At 36.5% G+C, this 18029-nt stretch overlaps 2 protein-coding genes across 5 annotated transcripts; one reads left to right on the plus strand and one right to left on the minus strand.

Moving 5' to 3' along the window:
- Positions 1-3673: 3673 nt before the first annotated feature.
- dtx3 (deltex E3 ubiquitin ligase 3) lies at positions 3674-10638 on the minus strand. 4 transcript variants are annotated; one of them, XM_026243892.1, is made up of 5 exons: positions 10219-10638; positions 9935-9982; positions 7423-8225; positions 7067-7284; positions 3674-5808 (listed from the first exon to the last, which is right to left on the minus strand). In XM_026243892.1, exons 2-5 carry the CDS (start codon positions 9945-9947, stop codon positions 5733-5735), a joined length of 1110 nt encoding a protein of 369 aa, XP_026099677.1. In that variant the 5' UTR covers positions 9948-9982; positions 10219-10638; the 3' UTR covers positions 3674-5732. The 4 variants fall into 4 exon arrangements, with proteins under 4 accessions (XP_026099677.1, XP_026099676.1, XP_026099675.1 ...); XM_026243891.1 differs by having other exon boundaries at positions 10172-10638; XM_026243890.1 differs by lacking the exon at positions 9935-9982.
- Positions 10639-11311: 673 nt separating this feature from the next.
- ptges3a (prostaglandin E synthase 3a (cytosolic)) lies at positions 11312-16293 on the plus strand. Its single transcript, XM_026243901.1, has 8 exons — positions 11312-11543; positions 13334-13447; positions 14212-14281; positions 14391-14489; positions 14570-14659; positions 14758-14814; positions 15003-15027; positions 15249-16293. Coding segments are annotated over exons 1-8 (477 nt in total). The 5' UTR covers positions 11312-11541; the 3' UTR covers positions 15269-16293.
- Positions 16294-18029: the final 1736 nt, after the last annotated feature.

Raw genomic sequence — 18029 nt, forward strand, 5'->3', positions numbered from 1 at the left:
TCTACCTTAAATATTGATACAAAACAATAAACAACTGAGTCATGCTATGAAAGCACTGTATAACTTATATAGGCTTATGTTTTATTTATTTTTCCTTTTTTATTCAAAACAACTCCAAACATTCTTAATATATCAGGAAATATCTCGATTCTCAAACGTATAAGTAAACGCGTTTTGCACATTTATAGATTGTTATTTGATCAATAAATGGAAAGGTAGTGTAATCTATTAACTACACATAAAACCCCGACTTTTTACTTAAGTGCCATATCATGCCATAAAATATTTTTAATACGACTGAATTTGCATTTAACGTAAATTTTAATAACAATATTGTAAGTTACTTATTTTAACTCTTTCATTTTACAGAGAGTAAAGAACATAAACATTATCAAATTACATTTACATTCAGTCTAGCCAGAGTTCAGGCACTCTCAAAAACTCCCATTAAAATCACTGAAGCACTTTTATGCACATCAGGATTGTTTTTAGTTTTTACTCTCTCTCTCTCTCTCTCTCTCTCTGAAGAAAGAATTCGCTAAATAATTCAGTCAGCGAGCAAGTGAACAAAAACACCGCGTTTCATGATGACTCTTCTGCACGTATCCGATTGGCCATTGCATTCGCGCAACAGAACCGTTGATTGGTTATCATCATGAAGCGTTGTTAGAACGTCTCTGGCTCAGCGCCAGCCAGCGAACACAGATTTGAATTTAGCAGCTGATGCTGAACGATCTAATCACAACAGTGTGATGAGATCAAATATATAAAAAATATTATTCTGCTGTTTTTTTTTTTTTTTTGTCGTTTGGAAGCTGCATTTAAAATCAACTTGGCTCAGAAATCTTTGAAGGAGCATGACGCCTCTGCCCCTCGATGCCTGTGAAACGTTTCTCCCTCAAACAGCACGCTAACGTTACTCTACACTACAGGCTACACACCGCAATATAAACAACATATCTGCATGTTCTCACATCACGTCGTTCTTGTAAAATAATAATAAGTAAATAAATATCAAAATCACTTCGCTGAGAATGAAACACCACTTACCAGCTTCCGCGGTAATGAAAATATTCTTTTACTGTCTATGAAATATCCTCCGACAATTAAAAAATGCGCGTGCGGCGTGACGAATCGTCCCGGTTGGATGAGGAGGTCGTCGTCGTCAGGTCAAAGGTCATCATGTTCGTCATCTTATTGACGGCTAAATTATTATTCAAAATTTTACTAATATTTAGATTGGGCATGAACAGGCATTCACAAAAGGAAACGTTATGACAAAAAAAAAAAAAATTAGAGGAAATTTTGCTTTGACAAAAGGGCACTTTGGGCACCAAAGGGCAAAGGGGCAGGTCAGGTGCTCAAGCACCCAACGCCCCCCCCCTCTGCACGTGCCTGGGGATGCTCATGCTTACATATTTCACCATTTTTGCATTTTGGCTTTATTTCAATGTTTCCCTGCCCTTTGCAACTCCCAACCCTTCATGCAGCCAGATGGATAATGACATGAGTGAGATGCCCAGGGAAATAAACGGTACAAAGACTAACAAAATCACTGAACACACAGTCTGTCTTGTTTAATGCACCATTTCACAATTTCAAAATATCAAGGATAATTGTTTAAATTACACACTCTTAAAAAATGTTTAAAAATAGAGGACAATGTACTGTATTAATATGAAGGAAATTTCCATATTGATTTTTATTAACCATTTTTTTTATCTTGCACTGTACTGCATTGTCCTTTAGTGTTAACATGTCTATAAAATTAATGGATAATGTTCTGGCAGAAAATTAGCAGTAGGCTATATTTTCTGTTTATTTCGTTTTTATATTTCTTTATGTATATTTTTACTATATAAAATACAAAGGCTATAAAATGAATATAATAAATCGCAAAATATCAGCTCCCCCAAAAAGAAAAAATGAGCTAGATGTGTATGCAACCTGTCTTATCTTGGTATCTTGATGCAATGAGAGATCTTTAAACATACTGAACATAAGGTCATTTTCCATAAATGTGTTACTCAGGCAAACGAGGAGTACAAATATTAAGTTCTGTCAATCCTGACACAGAGTGACAGAAAAACAATTTTTTTGTGGAGAGGAAAGCCTGGCTGAGCCAGATGGGCAGGCCTGTGATATGGAAGAACAGCAGATGTCCAAAAAAGCATCGACATGGCACTCATACAAATGCAAAGCCTCATGGTCCTGTCTGCACATGGGCATCACACACCTGAGCCACTCCAGATCTTTCCCACTAATTACATTCATGGCATTACAAAGCTCTAACCCGTAGCAGAGACAAGAGTAGGACTACTTGGTTACCCGTGCCAAATGTTATTTCCATACTCTTACCTAACACACAGATGCAGAGAGTGGTCAGGGCACTATTGTAGAGCAGACAGTGATTCAGTGCATTGCTCAAAGGCACACTGGCATAATCAGAGGAAATGCCTTGAGACACATTACATCACGGGTTTTCCCATTTACAGCACAGTGCTTTTATCATTGCACTACACTTCACCACATTTCGTCAAAATACCCCTCAAGTATTACAAATATTGGGTGCAGACAATTGAATGTGTTATGATAAATAAATGGCTTTTTATGGAATGGAAAGTATATTTTTTGTTGTCTTTTAACGTCAAAATCTGTGTCCAATTAATCTCTACTTACTTGCATAAAATCATTTGTCGTTTTGTAAAAACTGGCGAAATTAGAGAAATTCCTACATGGACAGGTTGCGTAGCATCTCCTCTTTCTCAGAAACCATGAGTAAAACAATGCAAGGTGAAAGATAATAAGACCCAGACTGCATTAAATACATAGTTACCAAGGTTTTATCCCTCCAGGTGTTCTGTAGAATGAATTATTAGCTGCAGAGGTTAATATTTAGTACTATAGTGTGGTATAGTATGTTTACTACGTACTATTCACTGTTCTGAGTGTCATTCCAGATGTTGAAGCAGAGATGCTGTGGATACTAATGCATACGGTGCCTTTACCATGGTTGAGATTAGTACGTTAGCATAATACTGTTAAAATATGAATTTTCAGAACGAAAAGTGAAGTAGCGCCCTCTGATGGGCATCTCAGAGCGGCGCACCGAACTGGTTTTAGGTGCTCTGCCATTTCCTCTCCTGATTGTTGTTTATAAATTTACATTTGAAAATCTTTCAATAAACATACTTAATAAATTGAACCAATTCCATCATTATTACTTTTGCATATTTTGTAATAATGTGCAACAACAACAGTGGGGCATGTTAACAGGAACCCATCTTTAGGGCTTTACAGACTAATTTAATGAAGAAGAAAAAATATAAAACAGAATATACAAAGATATAAAACCCTTACTGAATCAATTTTCTATGTAATATCTTTAAAATTGGTTTTATTCTTCCAGAAATGACTTGTTTTCCAAGCACAACAAATCCCTTTAGTAAGCAATTATTACTAATATCAAGGTTTTCTTGTAAAACATGCTCAAATCATAATTCTACAGTGTAGTTCGTTCTGAGAAAAATGCATTTAGTCTGACAAGCATGACAGCTGCAGTTTCTGGCAGGTCATAGCTAGTTCATATTTACACAACACTTTTATATTGTCATTTACAGAGATAAGGAGACTACCTTGAGAAAGTTGAATTTGATAAAAACCCAACACAGTGTAACAGAACAGAATCCATTTATTCAAGTATGAAAATTTAAAGCACAATTTAATTGTAGCATACAATTCAATATGTAATACAAATCAACACAACTATAAAGGTAAATTATTTAATTTGAACAATCAGTCATCTGAAGAGGTCCATTTCATAAATCAGATTTTGAAGTGCATAGAATTTTGCATGACAGAAACACTTACGGTAAGTCTTACAAATCCTGATTGAATTGGTCCTTCGTAACATAAAGGTGAGAGTAAAAGAATATGGTAGCAAAACAAAACTTAAATCTGATACTATTTTCTGTTAAGTGTTACTGTAAAACATAAGTAACCTCTAACAACACACACACAAAAAAACATAACAAGTAAATGTTTTGGTTTGCACAAAACAATCTGTGACCTGATCAACGCTTTCGAAATTATGATGCATTTTGCGTAAAGCTTAAAGACTGCTATAAGGTTAATGCTTCATATTGATCAAACACAGTTGTACCAATACCAACAAGTAATGAGTACCGTTAGTTTATAACAGGCTGTGACCTTTAGCAGAAGGCACAATAACATTTCAATGAGAGAAATATAAATCAAATTCGATAAATCTGCTTCATGGACCACAGCAGCCTAGCATACAGTACATTTAAGATATCTGGATGAATCTCACAAAGCCTAGGTCTCACACCAAAATAAAAATAAAGAAATACGGTACATACATTGGGCTCAAAGAAAGCCATTTTGTGGGTTTTGCATGGTGTCATTTATTATGGATTTCAAAATTTTATTTGTAGATATTTCAAATGAATTGCAATTATTTAAATTAAGTCTTTCATTTGTGCTAAAAAATAAAAAAATAACTGCATTACTGTTTTACTGTAATATGTGTTATAGTTATGAAAACTGTAATTGAGAATAACAGATATAACAAAAAATTATTGAAATATGGAGGGAAATTTATCCAAATTGAGAAAAATATTCAGAAAATAATGTTATGCATTGGGAAAAAAAATCGTATTACAATCTAAATGCGAAATATAATTTCTTCTATTTCTTTTTGATTTGGGGGTTAAATGTGACCTGGACATATTTTTGTGATTTTGTGAATTATTTTCTACTTCAACAAATTTTGTACGGACAAGTCTGCTGATTCATCCAAATAAACTGAGTGCTAGGCTTGGCTCCAAGTCTGAGACATAAACATGATGGTTACAGCAAAGTTTAGGGCTATTTTATACATTTTAGTTTGGTTTAAGTGGTTTAAACGCCCTTTTGGTTTGACATCATTTTTTTTAATATATATGGGACCAAAGTTATAAAAAGACAAACTAGAGAAAACTGAACCTAACAAACATAAAGCAAAACATATTACTTTTTATGCACATCATATTGGAATGAACAACAAAAACATAGGATATAAGTGGTGAAAGCTAGGACAAACTGAAATCGACTTGCATCTCTTTTACTAGGACCTTATAATTAGAAAGGCCCACAAATAACCTCTCTAGATCCTGCACTCTGGAAGATCAGGCAGAATCCACTTTAAATTCTCTTAATAAAAAGATTACCTCCATCGAAAAAGTGCCTCTTAGTGCTGTGAAAAAAAGGTTGTATGGGATTTTCCCAGCTGTACCCATTAAACTGTGCTTATGCCATTTGTCTTACCATCAGCTGTTCTAAAGGATAGTTTGGATGGAACAAACGGAGTTAGAAGAGGGAGGCCAGTATTCTAGTGATTCTGAAACAGGAAAGAGGAGGTTTGTACTGTAGATGAGGAATCGTGTACACCTTCAGTCCAGTGGGTATCTTAAACTCAGCTGACTACACTGAACAATCAGTCTCAGTAAAGTGCACTCCAGGTTTGTACCAAAGAAAATAGTGTAAGTGAAACTATACTAAAACCAAAGCTAAACATAAAGACTGAAATGAAACATTGTGAAACAGCGTCCTGACCAAATCAATGCTGCAGCAGATGACTGTGACTTGACTCGACACAGTGTGTTTGTGAAGAGACTGTGGTCAAGCGCACATGTTTGCCATCCTTTTGAAACTTGTCAAGTGCTCGACACAAATCAATCAGCTGTTATTCCTTTCTCTCGCAGTTCCTCTGTCACCCGCACAAGGTATGTAGGATCTGGATAACCAAAGCTGAAAGAAATTATTAAATGGTATTAAATAAATGTATAGAATAATGTATGAGTATACGATACGAAAAGTTTAGGGTCAGTAAAATATATATATATATATATATATATATATATATATATATATATATATATATATACACTGTATATATATATATTTTATAGCAAGGCAATTAAATTGATCAAAAGTGGCTGTACTATAGATTTTTATTCCATCAATAAAAATGGCTTCCACAAAAATATTAAACAGCTGTTTTGAGTACTAATAATAAGAAATGTTTCTTGAGCAACAAATCAAATGATTTCTGAAGCATCATGTGACACTGCAGACTGACTGCTAAAAATTCAACTTTGCCATCATAGCAATAAATGACATTTTAAAATGCATTCAAATAAAAAACAGATCTACAATTTTTATTATATTTCACAGTATTACTGTTTTTACTGTATTTCTATCATGGAAGATTTGGAAGATACAATGTTAATGTATTTGGCCTAGGAGGAATAGATCTGCTACACTGCTGCTGCTGTTGTTATTGCTGTAGATTGTTGCTGTTGCTGTTGCAAGCAAGTACAGGAACTGCTTCTACATACGGTGATACGCTGCTGTGAGTATTTAAGACACTGCTGCTGCACAAATAGCATATAAAATAACCCGTAGCAGATCTATATAGGCGGAGCTGGGGAAGGTGGAGGGTTTTAGAGGAACCAGCCATTTTAATATAAAGCAGTAAGTTCATTTGCTGCATATGCAACAAGAACCAATCATTTTACGCTGTAAATATCATCAGTTACATTAAAGCTGCGGTAGGTAACTTTTGACGCTCTAACGGTTAATAAACAGAACTGCTTGCGTCTTGCGGAAGAACATCGTAGCCGGAACTACTTCTCTCTGTTTATGTATATGAAGAATCACAAAGGTACTGGGTTACTGGGTTACTCCGTTACTCCTGGGTTACTTTTTTTCACAGATTATCTGTCTCATATTCTACTGTCAGGACATAATGACAGGTTTAACAAATATGTAAAAAATATATTTTTACAAAAGTTACCTACTGCAGCTTTAAGAAACAATCAGCCAGCGCCATCTGGAGTTTTATGAAAGAACTTGACTTTTTTGATCAATTAATGTATCACCCAAACCAACGGCTTTAAGTTTTTACGTTTTATGGTCAAGTCAAAAAGTAATTCCAGGGAAAATATGCTTGTGGGATCACTGATTCCCCAGATCTAATTTAGCAAGCAAATATCAAAATGCATACCATCGTGGTCCGCCCCATATGGAGGTCTTGTGGTGGATATCATTCCAGGTAATAACATCATGCATGCCGGTGGTCATGGAGGTGCCTATGGTGAAGATGAGGCGCTGCTCAAAGGCCCGCCGCAGCATTCGGAGGACACGGTTTCCCTCAGGGCTGTCTGGCAGGTATGCCACTCGGTCTGTGCCTGGATACCTCACCCCAGGGTTTGGATGCTCTTGCTGAAAGAATTTTAAAACATAACAGTGTGCAATTAATAGATTCTGTGTGGAATTTTTATGCGGTATATAATGAAAGCTGGTCTGTGGTTATCTGAATGCAAAACACGCTGCTGTTATCTGCCTGTAAGCAGTACTTACCGCTTGCAAACCGGGAGGGAAACTGTAAATGATGCATATGCACCCATAACCTTCATGGCCAGGCAACTCAAGGTCTGGGTCTCTTTCAACCATCATGGTCCCACTGGCTGGTTGGTTACCGATAAGCTGCCCATATACCAATCTGCACACAGGACATGCTTTTTTGATTTGAAATGCCTGTTCTAAGCAGGACCGACAGAAAGAGTGGCCACACTTGTCCAGAGTTGTCTTTTCCACCATTTCACCCATGCAGATGGAGCAAACGGTACTCTCTTCTTCACGAGTGATGGCTAACTCGGCGCCGGTCCTTGCTGCGGCCTCATGTTGCATGGGTAAAACCACACAGGTGTCCATGTCTGCATTTTTCCTGTATTTCTGCTGTTGCCTCTGCGAGCGCCGTGGTTGAGGGGGAGGAGGGGGCAACAAGCTCCCTTCCCCGTCGGGTTCCATTGCTGTCATGCATGGTAACAGAGAACGTTTCCTTTTAGGAGCTGCTTCTTGTTTGGTCATCTCTTTCCGGGCACAACGGCATAAGTCTATGAAAGCTTTCCGTGTAACAGGAGAAACCGGCCCCTCCATCATTCCAGCCCTGGCCCTGCTGCTGCCTTCCACCGGGGAGAGCCGCACGGCACAGCAGCCGCCACGCTCCCCACGCCGGATGATGTCCGCACTCAGTCCCTGCTTGTCCTCAAAGTCGACCAACCAGGGTCGTCCTGCTGCTGCAAGGTAATCCCACACCGCCTGCGACACCAACACCTCGTCACTGCCCTGCCCCGCTCGCACGCTCATCTCATCAGATGAAACTGTGAGGAAAAAGAGATCCGTTTGTAAGAGTCATCATGAGGCCATCATGAACATTAAAAACGGTGCAATTATTTAGTGTTTTGCTCATTTTCTTGTGGTAAACATATGCTACATTTGACACTATACCAAACCAAAAAAAGAAATAAAAATTAAAATAAAAGTTAGTTGAATTATTTATTTCCAGTATTTTAGTTAAGAAACACACAGTGTAAAAAGTAAATAAATTTAAAGTAAATAATTACAATTTTAAATTGTTAAAAATTATATATATATATATATATATATATATATATATATATATATATATATAAAAATAAATCTACATATCTATCTTTTTTGAAGAAAAGTGTATATTTTAGGTTATTTTAGGAGATTATTTCCTCAGATTTTGTACCATTTTCAATATCCATTTAATAATATCCATATCTTTTTAATTACTTTGCAGTCTTCAGAACAGCATAATAATTATACAAAAAATATAAGAATTATATATGATATATAGCTAAATATATTATAATAATAATCATATATACTACCAGTACTTTTTTTAAAGAATTATTTTCTGCTCACCAAGCTCACATTTATTAGATCTAAGATACAGATACAGTTATATTGTGAATATATTAACAAATGTAAATTTGGTGGGGTGAGGTTTGTGTGTGTGTGTTTTTTTTGTTGTGTTTTTTTTGGGGGGGAGGGGGGGCGTTGAGTAATTCTACTCAGCTGTTTTCAACATAATAATAATAAAAATAAAAATAATAATAAGTAGAAATCAGAATATTAAAATGTGACTAGAGTAGTGATGCTAAAAATTCAGCTTTGAAATCCATTACAATATATTACATTTTAAAATATATTCAAAAACAAAACATTTGTTATCCTTATTTTACTTTATTTTAAACTTTTAACTGATAGTATATAATTACAGATAAAACATACAAATGACTTTTATTTCAAAAAATCTAATATTTGCCATTTCTGTTTACATTTATTTTGTCTCTATGCATTCATTTTTTAAATAAATGTATGTAGTTTCTCAGTTAATATGAGGTCTTAAGAACAGGGTAATAATTATAAAATAAAAAAAATAATTTAAAATGTGGATTAAACTAGTTTTAGCTTAAATATAGCGTGTCACACTACAGGAGACTGCTGTGACTGACTGGTGTCATATGAACTAACCAATTACAGTGCTGGTAAACCTTTTACCTTATTACAATTTTTTAGATTAAATATAAGCTTGCGCTTGTTATCAGTTCACCCTTTTCTTGTCTGGACAAACATATGATGAATAATACTCGTGTAATGACTCAACCCGCATAAATTCACAATACTCTTCACACCTGACAAGAGCTGCAGGATGGCATGCAAATTCTTCTCAGCCAGATCTTATGAGCTTCTTGTGCTTAAACTCTTATAAAAAGGATTATAGTATTAGGTTTAATCATCATAATGTAATTTACCCTTTCACAATCCAATCGATTTGTGGCTGTGCAGCAGAAGGGTGGAATATTCTAGACAATGAAGTTTCTTGCATGAATAGGCTGTGCTGAGTATTGCACCTTCAACACCAACAGGCAGCTGTGTAAAATCACATCAGCTGCTCTGAAATGTGTTCACTGTATAAACAAAGGATCCTTCTGTTTCTCTACCTGCTCATGAATGTCACTTGATGCTTGCAGTGATTACGTTATTGAAGCTAAATTACCTTGTGATCCCATAAATTCTCGTTTATTGCAGTAACAGGCCTATTTCCCTGTTTTAGAGAAAATAAATATACAAGTTAGATCAACACATTGTTTATTTTGCGGATCGTCCAGCAAGCTGATAGATGAAGAAAAGGATGGCAGTTGCCTTAACCTAAGCGTTTGCTAAATAGGAATAACAATAATGTAAAAACACATTGAGATGAAGCCTATTGTGCTCGTGTAATAAATGAATTCACCTTCTGTAGTGACTTTGCCGGAAGAGGTGAATGTAAAGGGAACCTACTGCAGCAGCTGGAGAATGCCTTCTTCCACTCGACGAAGAAGTCAACAGACGACCGCTGCATTGAACGAGCCTTAAAACTACGACAACCCTGGCGAATTAATGCTTGGGATATCCTATTCAAGTTCGGATGACACTTCTCTCGATCAACACACCAGCTCAGTCTCTTTGTGGTTTTCCAATTCCCCGTCCTTGGCCACAGGAAGACAACAAGCATACAAAGAACATCGCTGACTGTCACGACGAAACTGATTCGCCTTGAACTCCTTCGCGACACTAACTCGGCGTCTCTATGTCATATTTCGTTATCAGTTAGTTCGCTTTTAGTCATTACAGTGAAAGATCCCCTGAATACAAGATAATGTAGGCAGGAAGTTCGTCATTCTAGTCTTTTGGCTGAGCCGGATTAGAGATTACGGGATGTGACCATTGTGTGGCGCTCTTTAAAAAAACATAGACTTTATAAAAAAGACATCATCAAACATCATGTAATTTATTGTATTTTTTTAACCCCGTCTGAATATATGAACGGGAGATATAGATATATTAAATTCATACGAATTAGCAATTATCTGTTTATTTACTTTGCTATCTGTTATTATTATTATTTATTTAATTTTAATTTATTTTGATGACACTTTTTTGTATTGATGCTTTGACCATATTGTGTGCAAATCATCATGCCAAAGTACTTAGATAGATAGATACATAGATTCATTAAATAATTTGTCACTTTAAATTTAACTTAAATTATCACTTTAACATTACTGCCATTTCTTCTTATTATTATTATTTCTTCCTTTTGTCTTCAGTCGTTTAATTTATTTACTTTGCCTTCTTTATTTTCAGTACTACGCTTTGGCTATATTCTATTGTAATTGTTGAGAAACTTGACAATACATTTTATTTTGACTCTAAATAAGAGAAAAGTAACGAAAGAAAAAAAAAGTTTGTTATATATCACATTATTATAAATACGTATGATTCCTGCATCAGCTGACATCCTGCATCCTACAACAGTCGAGGTGGAGCGATGCCTTTGCTCTGTTACTATGGAGACGCATTTGCTCAGGGCGCGCGCGTGGCCCGGGCTCGGAGCGCGCAGCAGAAGTCGCTAGAAACGTTGAGATGATGCGTCACTGCGTGCGGCGCCAGAGAGTAGACACGCGCGGATCCTGTGCAGGTTGACAGAGCGGAGCATAAACAGCTAGCTTCTGTCTTTATGCATTCGCTTTGATCTGACAGCGCTGTTTCCAAACACTACAGCAGGCGAGAGGACGCGAGTGGCAACGCAGATTTTGGTGAAAACTGAAAGAAGATATCGACATGTGAGTTTAGCCGCCAGTGGTTAAGGATGCACTAACTTACTAGCTATTTAGCAAGTGTGTTCATAACCTCTATCAGACAAACGCGATTTTCTCACATAAGGCTGTTATTTGACATGGACATTGAGGACAGTACTAGTCATTCTCGGGAAGACAGTTTCAAATTGTATTTAAAAAAAAAATCGTAATCGGTAAGGAAAATAGCGCACATTGATCCCACAGCAGAGCTTAGCTAGCTGGTTAGCCGCTAACTTAGTTTAGGCCTGTAGTTCCTGCACAGCTAACATCAGAGCTGCTGCTCAGTTTACTATTATTATTACATATTTTATTTAAGCTTTTACCTGAATAACAGGAAAATGTAACGTTACTAGCGTTATTTAGGACCTTGATTAAGCCTTACACAGATCAGGACATGCAGGGTGTTCCCTGCTGGGAAAATGTACACATGCTTAATCCAGCCTTAGTTTGCTGGTTTAGGTGGTCTTAAAACCTGGTTATGCTAGTCTTCCAATCTGGTGCTCAATTGGCCAGTTGTTCAACTGAAGAGTCTTCGTTTGCTGTCCAGGCCTAATCAGGCTGGTATGTTGGATGGTTTTAAAAGGGTTTGGGATACCACCCATCATACTGGGTGACCACCATAGACTGTATAAAACAGGTGACCACCCAGCCTTCAGGATAAACCACCTGAGCATCAGCTTGGCTAGCCAGAGAGACCGTCTTTATCCAACATAAAATTTGCTGATCCAACTTGTTTTAAGATTGCAGCAGGAATTAATCATGATGATTAGAATTAAAATGAGCATTAATACCGCAAATCTAAACAAAACATGCATTGAAAACAGATTGACATATTAATTGGTGTATGATTTAAATTAAAGTCATTTTAAGACATTAAACATTTAAACATAAGACATTTAAGTCATGTCACTTGGTGGCCATCTTTGAAATACCTCTCGGGCAACACCTATCTCTTTGAATTGGGAAACATCAAATACTCCAAAACTGTTCACCAAGCTTATGCTTAAATTTAATATTGAAAATCACCAAATAAATCTGACAACCGTAGATTGCTTAGAGGCAATGCATGAACCTGCCTATGGATACCAATTGGTTGTCATGGTAACGTAATTGTTGCTCCACCCCTGCCAAGGCCTCCAGCTGGCACATCTTTATTGACCCTTCGCTAAGCCACGCCCGAAAACAGCCAAAGGCCAATCGTGGCTAAGCAACCGTAACTAGGCTCGGGAGGTCTGGCAAGGTTTTGAGCGAGGGAAACATGTCGAAGCGTTGTGCAAATCTGATACCCGGTATCTGAAGAGTTTGGATGGGGTGGTGGAATTTTTTTCCCTTCCCGAAACCTAAAACCCAACGGGAGAAATGCCAGGCATGGATCAAGCAGTGTGGGAGGAACTACATGTCGACAGGATTAACAAAAACTTTTTATTTGTATGTCACTTTGGACAAAAGCATTTGCCAAATCCCATAACTATAACCATAAACCTAATTTTCAACTTACCTGCTTCCTGACGTGTGAGAAGTAGCCTGGCACACTAAAAATATAAGCGGGAGAATGTTATCATTACAAAGGGAGTGGTCAGGCTGATGTCTTGTGTTTATTCCACAAGATTACAAAATGCACTTAGCTGGTTGCTTAGTTCACCATGTACCCCATTAGTACTAAATGCATTTTTTTTTATGTCATATTGAAGTCTAGTTTGATGTTCTGCATGTTTTTTTCAAATATATTTTAATTCCAGATATTTTCTAATGTTTTTATTCCATTCGTTTTGCAGGCAGCCAGCAACTGCCAAGTGGTATGACAGACGGGAGGCTGTCTTCATTGAATTCTGTATAGAAGACAGCAAAGATGTCCAAGTTAAATTTGACAAAACAAAGCTTGACTTCAGGTACATCTTATTTCAATCAGACGGTGCGTTTACATGGACACTTTTTGCTTCCATCGGAATTAATTAATTCTGATTGATGAATCCAATCATAGTGTTTACATGAATGCTAAATAAAGTGATCGGGTTGATATGCACGTATATGTCAAAAGCTTCTGATCAGATTTACTCTTTTGACATCCGCACACTCATAAATATACAGAGTTTTCCACTGTTGTCGCATGCTGTTTTAAAAAGCGCATATAATCTTTATCTGCTTTGGGTTCTAATTAGGCTACAAACCTGCACATGAACTGTGGAAAAAAAAAAAGAAACCTGTAGTAAAAGGGCCCCCTCATATGTCATTATGCTATTTCTTAGTCAGTGCACATACGCAGTACTTCCCAGTTTCAGTTTTCGATCCAGTTAAGTGTTTACATGTCCTCTCGCTCGGATTAAAAAAGGAATAAACCACCCCTTACAATCAGAGTAAAATTTTAGTCGGATCTGGCAAATTGTGTTTACATATGACTTTTTTTAAAATTCTGATTGTGCTTCTAGTCCTATTACGATCAGATTAGTAGGGTCCATCTAAATGCAGCTATTGTTAAAAGTGTTAAATTTAGTCGTTATTAATTTGTCATTACAAAATATAATTATTCCATGTGCTGCCATGAACTGATGTTTAATATGTGCATTATTAAAGTATTTGATGCTATAATGTTAATGCAATATAGAACTATAATAGTTCTTTCTGAATTGTAATATGCTATATTGTTTTGCTTTAGTTGTGTTGGAGGAACAGATAACATGAAACACCATAATGAAGTAGAACTATTTGAGTCCATTGACCCAAATGTAAGTACACCACCTGATGGTTTCTGTTCTAATTCAGGTTGTAAGAGCTCTATCTGCAGGGCTCACATATTTTTTTTGTGTCACAGAGAACGCTGTTATTCTTTTGCAGGAGTCTAAACACAAACGCACAGACAGGTCTGTGTTTTGCTGTCTAAAAAAAGCTGAACCTGGCAAGTCTTGGCCAAGGTTAACAAAAGAAAAAGCAAAGGTCAGTGTTTGGTTGGTTTAAATTATGTACCTTCATTTAGTAATAAGAGCATGTGTTAATTAATGTTTCTCAATGTACAGCTAAATTGGCTCAGTGTTGACTTCAATAACTGGAAGGACTGGGAGGATGACTCCGATGAAGACCTGTCCAGTTTTGACCGTTTTTCAGAGGTTCGTGGCTGTTTATATTACTATTCATAATATAGAATTGGAATTTTGTGAAGGGAAAATAAATAATACTTAATTGTTTTTATTTTGTTTTCCTAAAGATGATGAACAACATGGGCGGGGAAGATGACCTACCAGATGTGGATGGTGCAGATGATGTGAGAGAATTATTCAAGCCATAATGTTGTTAAATTGAAGAATATAGTTATTTTTGCCATATTATCCGCTCATTAGGCATCCCATTATTTAACTATTAATTAATTAGTTATTTTTTAGTTAACAAAGTTTAGTGACTTAATAAATGCTATGCTAATGTTTTTTTTTTTTTTTATATATCTCATTCCAGGAGTCTGCAGATAGTGATGATGAAAGTATGTTTTCTTAAATTATCTGTCCTCCTCTGTGTGTTGTTTGTTTGTTGTATTATTTTGAAAATCAATACATGTGAACCAAATATATGTTAGCCGTTATAATTGTATATAGTAATAATGAACAGTATTCTTAAAAAAACTTGACTGAAGTTTGTTAAAAAAATACACGTAATTAAAATATTTATTTATTCATTAATTTACTATTAATCCCCCCCCTCCAGAAATGCCAGACCTTGAGTAAAGGAAGAGCAAACCGTCATGCAGAAGAAAGCAAGAATTTTCACTTAACGCTTAAATGAAGAGAGAGACTAAGTTTGAGTTGGTAGCCATTTAAAAACTGCATTGTTTTTGAAACCGTTTTATTGCAGAAAGTCACAAGGGATGAATTTTTACTGTTGTGTTGATGGCGATGTCAGCCCCTTGACAATACACTCTTTACTTTTCTGTTCTGCATGGACAATTACGAGCTCTCGATGATGCATTGTGGACACCATTTATGCTCCGTTTACTCAATGGCTTTTACAGTCTTGGGCTTTTCCCTCAATGTCAGTGGGGTTATTGCACCCATGTAATGTATACATTGTAATTTGTAGTAATGGAAAAGGGACATGAATGACTTTATCGACATATTCCGCCTTCTCCCTCTCATTCAAACTGTACATTTTATTTAATTATTTTATTTTGTTTTGTTGTGTTGAGGTTACGATTTCCTTGTGTGTGAGCGAAGGAAGTATTGGCACATGCTGCTTCATTGCAAATGCCAGCCGAGACATTGGATTTTCACTAGTGCTGCATTTGAAATCAGAATGGCATATTCAAAGCCCTTGCACTGATTCATTGCTAAACCCCTGTTTTATGTGTTTTAGCTGCAGTTTTGCCCCTCGGATAGGTTTTTGTGTTAATTCAACATGTTCAAAATACATAGTCCTGTCTGTACACACTGCTTTATGAAATGATTTCCGATTGGCAGTTAGTATTTGTTGTTTTGTATCACACTTAGACGTGTAGCAGGCAATTGTACACTGGTTTCTTCCATATATGTAAACATAAGTGATTAAAAAAAGCATATGCCTCACAGCTGTACAGAACAAAGGGTAACTTATCAATAGATGACCAGTTTGTGTTTGCACTCTTAATATCAGTGCAGGTGTGACTAAAAGATGAAAACAATGTTGTGACCTGTCAGTTCAGGTTTATAAATTTAAGTTTGTTAAAAGCAGTGAGGTTTTTGTCTACATATTTCTAATAAACTGTCTCTAAACAACACTTTTAATTCTTTGTCCTTTATTTGAACATCTGAATCAAGGATCATTTGCAGTAAGTGCCTGTTATTTCAGACGATATTTAGGTTTATGAAATTAATGGAAGCAAAATAAAAAATAATAATAAAAAAAAGTTAACTATTGGTTAAGATTTAATTACAGTTAAATTCTTAACCACCCTTTCTATTTTACAATATAGTGTTTTTACTTTCCAATTCGCATTAAGCATGTAAAATTAATACAATTCTAAATATGAGATTGATCGTGAACACTTAAAGCTGACATTGCATTAGGAAATATGGATTTATCAAATCGATGACAGGACAACATCTGTCGATGCGTACCTAAAAAAAAAAAAAAAAAACGGGCAGCGGAAATTCCGGAACGTTCTGTCACGTCAAGAGAAGAACAGCCCTTCCGCCACAAGAGAGCGCTGTAGTTCCATTTCCGCTGAACATACCTGGCAAGAATGAATTTGCCCTTTGAGTTTTCGAGAAGTGATACCACATTGGAGGAGACAACATTAGTCAAAAGTCAGTTAAATGCCTCTTTGGTAAGAGTAATAACTTCAGCACAATATCGTGTATGCTAACTTAAGGTTTATGAAAGAATCAACACTTTTCAAACTGCTAGAAGAATTCCTTACCAAAATTAGCCATGGTTTTATAATGCAAAACTGTAGTAACCAGTTTTTTTTTTGTTGTTGTTTTTTTTTGGGCGTATTGACTATCATTTGCATAACCACAATTTTACAAAAACGACCATAGTTACACTTTGGTTAGTGTAGCGTAACCATGGTTAAATTGTGGTTAACATGGTTTAACTAGACTGTACAAAATGCCTAAACTTATTTACCCCACTGAGAGTTCTTTAAGGTTTTGCTCATATTGAAAACATTCACTATTGATCATTCACCACATATTCAGTATTCATCCCAGAATGAAGAAAAGCACTTTTTCACCAGATGTGCTCATTTTGTTCAGCCACTTTAGGTGTGAGGAGTCCATGGATTCCAGCACTGATCTACATATCATACTGATGGTTTGAGCTCTGGGTTCTGATTGAACAATTCTAATTGTTCAAGGTAAGAAAGGTAAGGGTTCCACTGAGCAGACTAGAGTCCAGAACAATGTTCCCTCAAAAGGTTAAGTAAGTCCCTCAGAGAACTGCCCTTTCTTAATCCAGATTTCATTTATATATTTTTTTTTCTGAGGAGATGATGTCTTGGAAGCTCCAAAAAGAAGCAATAAACAGTGACGTGGCCTACAGCCAAGTATGGTGACCCATACTCTGAATTCGTGCTCTGCATTTAACCCATCCAACAGAAGTGAACACACACACACCTTGAACACACACCCGGAGCAGTGGGCAGCCATTTATGCTGCGGCGCCCGGGGAGCAGCTGGGGGCTCGGTGCCTTGCTCAAGGGCAGCTCAGTCGTGGTATTGAGGGTGGAGAGAGTGCTGAACATTCACTCCCCCCACCTACAATTCCTGCTGGCACGAGACTCGAACCCGCAACCTTTGGGTTACGAGTCTGAATCTCTAACCATTAGGCCGCGACTTCCTGAAGCCAAGTGTTTCCATGATACAGCTACTTAATACAGCAGGATGGATGAATAGTATCTGGAGGGACTGTATGTTTTGATCAATAGTTGACATGATGTGAGGCCTGGTATATTTTAGGGGGTTGAGTTCCCTTAGCTAGTGTTTTGTTTAAGACAGTGGCGGTATGGGAGGTC

The sequence above is a fragment of the Carassius auratus genome, unplaced genomic scaffold, assembly GCF_003368295.1.
Source record: "Carassius auratus strain Wakin unplaced genomic scaffold, ASM336829v1 scaf_tig00004557, whole genome shotgun sequence".
Taxonomy (NCBI): Eukaryota; Metazoa; Chordata; class Actinopteri; order Cypriniformes; family Cyprinidae; genus Carassius; species Carassius auratus.

Coding starts and splice junctions, on each gene's coding strand:
- dtx3 (XM_026243890.1), bottom strand. CDS start 10,432: ATGCTTGTTGTCTTCCTGTGGCCAAGGACGGGGAATTGGAAAACCACA. Junction 8,226..10,218: donor GGCATTCTCCAGCTGCTGCA/GTAGGTTCCCTT, acceptor TTTTCCTCACAG/TTTCATCTGATGAGATGAGC. Junction 5,809..7,066: donor ATATGGGGCGGACCACGATG/GTATGCATTTTG, acceptor AATTTCTTTCAG/CTTTGGTTATCCAGATCCTA.
- ptges3a (XM_026243901.1), top strand. Junction 13,448..14,211: donor AAAACAAAGCTTGACTTCAG/GTACATCTTATT, acceptor GTTTTGCTTTAG/TTGTGTTGGAGGAACAGATA. Junction 15,028..15,248: donor TGCAGATAGTGATGATGAAA/GTATGTTTTCTT, acceptor CCCCCCCTCCAG/AAATGCCAGACCTTGAGTAA.